This window comes from Mirounga angustirostris, unplaced genomic scaffold (genome assembly GCF_029215605.1).
Source record: "Mirounga angustirostris isolate CCGP_5_RB_7025 unplaced genomic scaffold, mMirAng1.0.hap1 SCAF_11, whole genome shotgun sequence".
Lineage (NCBI taxonomy): Eukaryota > Metazoa > Chordata > Mammalia > Carnivora > Phocidae > Mirounga > Mirounga angustirostris.
Window position 1 is genome coordinate 44128644 of NW_026991719.1, and position 9348 is coordinate 44137991.

Consider the following 9348-nt stretch of genomic DNA (forward strand, 5'->3'; position numbering starts at 1 on the left):
AAGAGTTGGCCGCTTAACTGACTGAGCCACTCAGGCGCCCCGAAGCTTTTTTTTTTCTTTAAGAAAGTATATGGAGATGTTTATACTTGGCTATTTTGTGGTAATAGGATAATAATTTTTTTCTTTGCAATTTTATACTTTTCTGTTTTTCCTTACACTATATATTTGTTGTTTTTGAAATCAGAAAAAAAAAAAAAGAAGAAGATAGCAGGAAGGGAAAAATGAAGGGGGGGAAATCGGCGGGGGAGACAAACCATGAGAGACTATGGACTCTGAGAAACAAACTGAAGGTTCTAGAGGGGATGGGGGTGGGGGAATGGGTTAGCCTGGTGATGGGTATTAAAGAGGACACGTACTGAATGGAGCATTGGGTGTTATACACAAACAATGAATCATGGAACACTACATCAAAAACTAATGATGTAACGTATGGTGATTAACATAACATAAAAAATAAAAAAAATAAAAAAATAAAAAAATTTTTAAAACATAATAATAATAATAATAATAATAATAATAATAATAATAATATTGTTTGAGGAACTCAGTAAAAAGGCAAATTCCTGAACCCTACTCCAGACCTGCTGAATCAGAATCCTTTGTATGGGACCTGGAAATCCTGGTTTTTATCAATCGCCCCAGATGATTCTAGGGCACTGGGCTAAAGATCATCCAAGCAAAAGCAGAGGTTCCTATAGGAATTTCTGGAATGGGTGGTAAAAAAATAACTCCTGTGTTATTAGTTTTTGGTTTTTTGAATAAATTGGTTGCTCAAAGCTAAAAAAAACAACTAATGATGTAATGTATGGTTATTAACATAACATAATAAAATTAAAAAATGGACTTTCTGTGTAAAAACAAAAACAAAAGCAAAACATTGGTTAGTTGTTTCCCCACTCCTTTTTACTCAAATGATACATACATTTTTCTGAAATTTTTTTTACCATTGGCAAGAAATAGCTATGTTTTAATTTATGTACTTTCTAAATAAGCCTGAATTTTATCAAAATACAGTAGTAGCTCTTTTTCAGTGCCTGGCACATAGTGGGTGCTCTTAGTTTATACATACATAGATTATTTATTGAATATTTATATATCAGATACTGTACTAAGCACTTGGGGTTCATAAAGAATTGGATAGGATCCTTACCCTCAAAATGCTTACAGAAAACAACAAGCAAATACAATTTATGATTTGATAAAGAGGTCAGAATAGAAGTCTGTTCCTTATGTGCATCATACTCTCTCTGACTTCCAAGACCTCATATATATTATTCCTTTTCTCTGGGAAATTCTAGTTCCCTTTCCACCTGACCAACCCCTATTTATTTGTTATGTCTCATATGGAAATTCTCCTCCTTTGAAACGCTATGGCTTGCCCTCATCTGGGTATGTATTATCAGGACATCTTGAATTTCCCCATCACTGTGAGAACCTACTACAGTTTTTTGAAGTTTCTTGTTTTGTTGTCTGTCTCCTTCAACATTCTGTGAGCTCCACGAAGACTGAGACCAGGTAAGTATCCCAGAGCCTACTTCAGGATTTGGCATACTAATGTAAGGGAATGCACTATGATAGCTGGAAGTCTCAGTTCATAGGATAAGGATAAAAAGCAGAAATAATGCATCCACATCAATTTCCTATTCATATGTCACTGATAAAGCTGGATGAACAGACATGACTAAAGACTTGAAATTTACTGATAGAGGTTCTTTTCTTAATAGTATATACTAACTAGTGCAAGATTTCATTCAGTGAGAAAAGGGAAACTGGAAATAGTATCCAGGGGCAATGATTTTATGAAGGATCTCCTTCATGAAAAGAGGCCCACAGAAAGAGACAAGTCTTCTTTTTCTACTTGAAACTGTTCTTGTTGGTTGTAATTCCTGGAACACTTATTGTAGAGAAAAGCATCCCAACTACTGGGCTTCTTTCCCAGAGACTCTGGGGAAGAAAGCATCACCCATCCCCTTTGAATTTCTCAAGTGTTAAACAGTAAAACCATGCAATAATGTGACATTACTTACAATGTCCACCGGAGGGTGATATACCACTGCTGGTACCCCTTTTAGAGCATGACCCGTGAGCACTAAATTTAGTTACTTACAATCTATAATTTTAAGAATACATTATAAATAAGAGAAGCCCTTTCGGTAGATGTGAAGACATAAAGAAAAGATGGAAATGGCACCAATCTTGCCCCCATTCCCCAGAATAGACTAGATTCCCAGGGGTCTTAGAATGCTTTGCCTCCAACCTGCTATGTGACTAATGGCACAGAGTTCGTGGTTTCTCCTGGAATATAGTTGGTCTCTTTAGGTTCCTTTATATCTCACCCTGGAGAGAGGACAAGATTAGGAAAGGAATATTATTATTGTAACAATTTTAGAGATGAGGACCCTGAAACTGAAGCCCAGAGAAGTTTATTAACTGATTCAAGAGTAGGGGCTTTTTTTCTGTGCTCCTCCAGCACCCTGTTCTTGTCCTAGCCACACTCTGTGGTAAGCTCATGGTTGTCTCTCTCATCCACCAGACAGAAATGATAGGGGCCTAGGCACTGCATTTTGTTCATTGCTCTATCCTAGCATGGAGAGCAGTGCTGGACACCCAGTAGGGATAAAAAAAGGGGTAAAGCTGGAGAGAAAATAAGGTATGAGGTGGGGTAGGATGAGGTTCCATCTAGGGTGATTCCCCTCTTAACAGCTTGGATGGATGAGGACAGGAACATGTCTATGAGGACAGAGAGGAAACAGTGGATATTGTTTGACGAAGCCATTAAAAGGGGATGGAGCATTTAGCATCCTGTAGACTTATGGCTTACTACTCCTTTTTTACCCCATCACTGGATGGCTCTGACTCTCACTTTAAGTGGCTCAAAAAAAATGGCACCTGAGAGAATGCACATGGAGGTGTCTTAATCCTAGAGCTGAATACAATTATGACCATTGATTCTGTTTATCAATGTCCTGATCTAATAAGAGCAATAACCACAGCAAATTCTTGGTGCATTATCAGTCACTGTGCCAGAAGACTTTATGTATGACTTCATTTAGTCCTCACAGTGAGGGAGAGTGTGGGTTTTACAGATTTTATGCCTACAGTAGTAGGTAGAAGAGTTGGCATTTCAGCCCAGACCCACAAGCCAGGTCCTTGCACTTTCTTTGAAATAAGAGATGCCTAAAGGATGGCACACAGACCACTCACTATCAGTGTCCATGATGACTTTAATGGTGCATGGACAAACCTTTACTATGTAGTTTTTAAATGATATTTTTTGTGCAACAGGAAAAAAGCTAATGCAGAAGGGGAAAAAAACACTGACATCACACAACCTGTGCCAAAACCCCCAAAGACTCTTAAACCCCTCTGTCCTTCCCCAGCATTCCTCGTTGGTTCTGAGCTGCTTATTGCTTCTCTTTCTCTCCAAATTTCCATTCTCAGATATCTGGGAGATCATTCCCTTTCCCAACCGCTTGTCCATCCTCAGGTTCTAGCACTGTCTCCCATCCCTTTTCACCACACAACTGTCCCCTACCTGTATTCTCACACGTGGAAAGCAGCCTAGGACCCATAAATGGTATGCAGGTTAACAATGCTCTCTGAAACTCCTGAATGTGAGTTTTTAATAAAATGAATTCATGAATGATTTGCACATGGCACAGAGAAGAAACATCAATATTCACTTTGAAAGAAAAGTCACTCAGAAACAGAGAAATTATACATACACACATTTATTGGTACAGAAACACTGACATGGTAGAAGCATGAAGTCTTGAGCCATTTGTTTTTTCTTTCTCTCTGGATCCCATCCATGCAGTTGACCATGGAATGTCACATAGGTGTAACTCTAGGTGTAATTTGGTCTTTTCTGACCACCAGGATGACTGAATCTCCTACGGGCATATGTGCATGTTCATGTTCTCTCCCCCTCTCTCTCCCTTTTCTACCTCAACCCAGCCTCTAGGCAGTAAAGGGATAGGCCAAACTATTCCAAATAATAAAGGAGGAAGCTTGAGGAGTAGAGGGTCATGTTAGGGAAACCAAGTCATAAATTTCCTTCCTCTAGGCTGGGGTGGGGGGGGATGATGGAAAATGAGAGGTAAGGATTGAAGGATGATAGCTTTTCAGTGTGATGGCTGTCATGTTATTTGCAATACATGGAAACACATACCTATTTAGTTCATTTTTAAGTTGTTGATAGATATGTCAAGTTAATTCAATGTATATTGTATGCACATCTAATGAAATATATGTACCGAAGAGAGACAGCAAGAAAAAGAGATGGAAAGAGTTCCAGGCCCTTTTATCCAAGGGAGAGAACACTGAGAGTATTTATTCATACTTTTCTCCTTCAAAATATTACTATTATAATGAAAAGCTGGGAAAAAAGGCAACTATCCATGAGAAGAGGTTGGTTAATAAGTTATGGAAGATCCACATTTTTTAATTCTATGAAGCTATTAAATGATGGTCTTTATACATATCATTTGATAGGAAAGGACACCTATTGTTTGATAAAAATCTCAGGTATAAAGAAATTACATATAAATTGATGCTGATTTATAATGTACAACATAGAAATAGTTTTCTACTTAGTATTTATTTCTGGAACACCTTTTATCTGAATACTTAACACATGTTCAAGATAGGAATTTCAAAACATCAAAGAAGGCGTACATACAGTGCACAGACATCTATCTCATTCTTCTGTCTCCCCATCACCCTACCCACAGGCAGTTTCTAAAACAAAATCAAGCAAAATGGAAGCATCATTTGAAAACGTAAGTGCAATGAGGTATGTCACACTAATGAGCCTTAAACGTATTACATAAAAACACATTAAATAAGCAATGTGGCTGAAATCAATGCTTATCTTTAAGTAGCGAAAACGTAAGTGCTTACCTGAAACACACACACGCACACAGATAATCAGTAGGAAACGTCCTAATAAATGTTCACAGAAGTGTTTGGATATAGTGAGTGGTCCTACATACCAGGTGCGGCCGTTAAAAACAATCTTGTTCACAATAGCACCATAACGGTACAGTACGTATGAATGATCTGAAAATGACCTATGAGAACTCTATGAAGAATAAAGAATACAAGGGAGTGTTACACAAGGCGACTTGAAAAAGTAGAGACGCTACTTGTTTATTGGATTGGAAGATTCGGGCTGTGGACAGACAAACGTGTGCTCAGTTTTTTGATCATAAGCAAGTCCAAGTCCGTCGCAAAACACTGAAAGGGAAGGGGTGGAGGGCTGGAGAGACATCACGGGTTCACCAGTCCAGAAACCGACCTCTTTCATACAGCAATCCCTTCACAAGCACTGAGGTGGCTCCTGGGGGGGGGGGGTTAGAGGGGGGGAACCGGGCATGTTTCAGCCGTGTTGCGGCCCCAGTCACCGCTCCTCTTCGGGAGGAGAGGCAGGGGCTCACTCGGGGGACGCGTTCTGGATGGCCTTGGGCTCCTTCACGGCCTCCTCCCCCCAGTCGCCCCCGTCGACCTCCTCGATGACCACACTGCGCACCGTGCCGGCGTCCAGGCAGTGCGGGGCGACGCCATACACGCCGGGGTCAGAGACAGAGGCGTGGAAACTCTGCACCCCGCGCCTGCTGCAGAAGCTGTGCAGCGCCGGGTGCGCGTGGGATCGATAGGTGACGATGCTCTCGGCGCCCAGCAGGAGAGTGAAGCGCGAGGCCGGGACCGGGCAGTGTCGGTGCTGCTTCTTCCTGCACAGCCTGCACCTGCAGTCCACCACGCGCAGGTCTGCGGGGGCCCAGACGGCGAAGCGGACCGCGCCGCAGTGGCAGCCTCCGGTGTGATACACCAGGCCTGGGTTCTCGAAGGTGTCCGGCAGGAACTTGGCGGCGCCCTCGCGGCTGAGGCCCCGCCGCTGCCTGAACGTCTCCCAGCGCTCCCGCTGCGCGCCCAGGTCCAGCTCGCCGGGGGACACGGCGGGCGCCGGCGGCTTCGGGGCTCGCAGCGGCCCTTTGGAGCCTGCCTCCCGGGCCCGCCGCCACCAGCGCTTCCGCCGCAACCTTGCGGGATCCCGCCTGGCCGCCGCGGGCTTCCTTCCCGCCGCGTGGCTCCCCACGCGGACTTGGAAAGGGGGGCGCCGCGCGCCCATCACCGCGACGGCTGCGCAGGCGGCGGCGGGGTCCGCGGGCCGCTTCCGCCCCCGCGGCTGGGTGCCGGCGCCGTACCTCACCCTGCCCATGGCGCCTGCAGCCTTCCCAGCGCGTGCCCACCGCCCCTGGTTTCCTAGTAAGTTGCTGAGCAGCCTCGTTGCGTCAGCGCGATTGGCCACTTGTTGAATGTGATGTAGAGACCTTTCTTTGACCCTAGCAAAACAGCCTTTACTGGCCTGAAATTCAAACATAAGGCAATTATTGCCTGAGCACCTGCTGGGCGCCAGGTACTGGACTGGACTCTGAGGATGTAGAGATGCTTTCCAAAGCACTTAGAATTTCTTAGGGTCGGTTATACAAAAATATAATAACCAAAATAGTGTGGTGCTTGCTCTGACAGAGACAGGAACAGAAGCCTCTGGAACACAGAGAAAGATCCATACACACAGTAGGAGGGGTGGATAGGAGGGATGAAAAAAAGAGTCCTCCGGGAGGATTGATTCTTTCATTATTCGTATGTTTTATTTTGATCTCTGCTAACTTTCTTTGTGATGAAGTCTACTTTACGTAATTATATAGCTACTCCTGCTTTTTAATTAATGTTTGCATGATATGTTTTCCATCCTATTTACATTTAATTTACCTATATTATTGAAATTGAAGTGATTTTCTTTTTTTAAAGATTTTCATATATTTATTAGATGTAGATGGCAGTTTCTTAACACAAAGCTTTAAATCACAATGGAAAAATGGCACATCATTGTTATTGACTAGGATCTTCAAAACAAAATATAATTGACAATTTGCATGGTCCATCCAAGTCTGAGAATAGTTATTGGACTTTCCCACTTTATGGACATGATGCATTCAAAGTCTGCAGTCGATTTCAGGAAATTTTGTGTGATGTTTTGGAGAATTCTAACTGTTTCATATCCCTGATGTGATATAAGTAGCTTGAAAATAGGCTGAAGGGAGAGGGACAATAGAATTCAATATTTTTACCCTGGGCATGCCTGTTTTTTGAGAAGCTCTATTGTATTTCTTCTGTGAAATTCTGTAATTTTGTGAAGCAACATTTTAGAATCTATTCCTAACCAAGTATTTTCAATACTTTATTTTTGTGTGGTTTTTTTTCCAAGTCAATTTTTAGTTAAAACTCAGAATTCCAGCTTCTCTAGAATAATCAGAAGATACTGAACCAGTATTTCCTCTTGTCAACAATTATGTGGAGTTGATGAGCTGCTCTTTCCCTCCCCTTTTAGATAGACATGTATTCAGAGTTCACCATATTCCCCATCTAGCCTAGGTAACCTTAACCTGCGTGGCTTCTCTAAGTATTTGTGATATCTTTGTAAGCTCTTACCCGTATACAAATAGAATATTCCAATAGCTTCTAGTTCTACCTTGATTCTTTCTGCCTTGAAGTGATTTTCGTATAAACATTGTGTGGTTAGTTGTGTGTCTTACTGATACTGCTAATATCTACCTTTTAATTCACATAGTCAATTTACATTAGGTTAATCATTGATATGCTAGTGTTTATGGCTACCAATTTATTTGTTTTGTTTCCTGTGTATCTCATTCAACCGTTCCTCCTTTCTTGCCTTCTGTGCCTTACTTTAAACACTATAGGATTCCATCTTGATTTTTTTAAATATTTTTGAATGTTTTGCTTTCTAAAATTTTCTCATTGGTTGCTGTGGGATTTACAATATGTGTACGTGAGTTATCACAGTCTACTGGTATCAAGTTTTATCGTTTCCACTGAAGTGTGGAAACCTCACTCCTATTTAGATCCCTTTACTTTTCCTACTTTTAAACAAAGTCGCCTAGGTTATCAGATGGTTTTATGATTTTTGTTTTAATCATGTGATGTGATTTCTCCAGCTCATGAGCCTATCGGATGTCCCATATGTATGTTCTTTCTCCTACATTTTCTTTTCTTTTTCCTACTATAATTTCTTTCTGATGCTCCTAGAAGTCTCCCTTTATCATTTCTGTTTTAAGCACCTATTTTAAGTATTCTCTCAGCATAGCTCTGCTAGTAACAAATTCTCTTCGTTTTCCTTTGCCTGAGAATGTCATGTGCTCTCCTTCATTCATTAAATATAGTATTGCTGGATGCAAAACTCATGGTTCACAGCACTATTTGAACACTTAAAAAGTGTCAGGACACTTAATACCCCTCATTAGTCAGATGAGAAATTTACCATCATGAAAATGGGTGTTCATCTGTAATCCATGTGTCATTTCGTTCTAACTGCTTCCACTGTTTTTGTCTTTAGTTATAAAAGATTGACTCTGATGTGTTTTGGCATAGATTTATTTGGGTTTGTCATATATGTGGTTCACTTATTTTCGAGACTGTCTAGGTTTATATTTGTCACCAAATTTTTGACATTTTAAGTTATCATTTCTTATTATAATTTTTCAGTTCCACTTTCTTTTCCTGGAACTTTGACGATACGGAATTTTGGAACTTTTGTTATTGTCCTAAAATTCTCTGAGGAAGGATATGTTCTCTTTTGTTTAAGTCTATTATTTCTCTCTTGCTCAAATTGGGTAAATTCTACTGATTAGTGCTCAAGTAGAGTAATGCTAATTTCTATAATCTCCACTCTACTTTTGAGCCCATCCAGCAGTGTTTCAAAATTTCTGCTGTTGTTCTTTTTTTTCAGTTCCGTAGTTTCCTTTTGTTTTTGTTTTTGTTTTATAACTTCTATTTATCTCTGAAATTTCTGTTTTTTCATCTGGCTCAAGACAAATTGTAATTGCTTATTGAAACATTTTTATGGTGGTTGTTCTAAAATATTTGTCAGGTAATTGAACATCTGATTCATCTCTATGTTGGTGCTACTTGATTATCTTTTCTCATTCGAGTTATGATTTTCGTGGTTCTTGGTATTGTCAACACAAAATGAACAAACATTTTACAATTTCTAAAAGAAGCAGGAAAAGAGTTTTATTCGAGCCCAAGTGAGGACAGCTACTCAGGATACACAATCTTCACAGAGAGTGTTCCAGAGGAGGAATGTTTAATACAGGGTTATATGTTTTTGGTTATATCAAGAGTTACAAAGGACATTCCAGAAAATTACAAACTTTATCTTATACTTTTTGCATGTGCGAGGTTGCAGGCTTTGGAGGTATGGGAACTTAGGGCGATTTTTTACTGTTACCTTTAGTTTGAAATGTTTCTCTTAGGTTATTTGCTAAT

General features: G+C 40.6%; 1 protein-coding gene across 1 annotated transcript; it reads right to left on the minus strand.

The window, feature by feature from the left end:
- Nucleotides 1–5434: 5434 nt before the first annotated feature.
- LOC123855864 (centromere protein V-like protein 3) lies at nt 5435–6220 on the minus strand. Its single transcript, XM_045891976.2, has one exon. The coding sequence runs from the start codon at nt 6218–6220 to the stop codon at nt 5435–5437; it is 786 nt and encodes a 261-aa protein (XP_045747932.1).
- Nucleotides 6221–9348: the final 3128 nt, after the last annotated feature.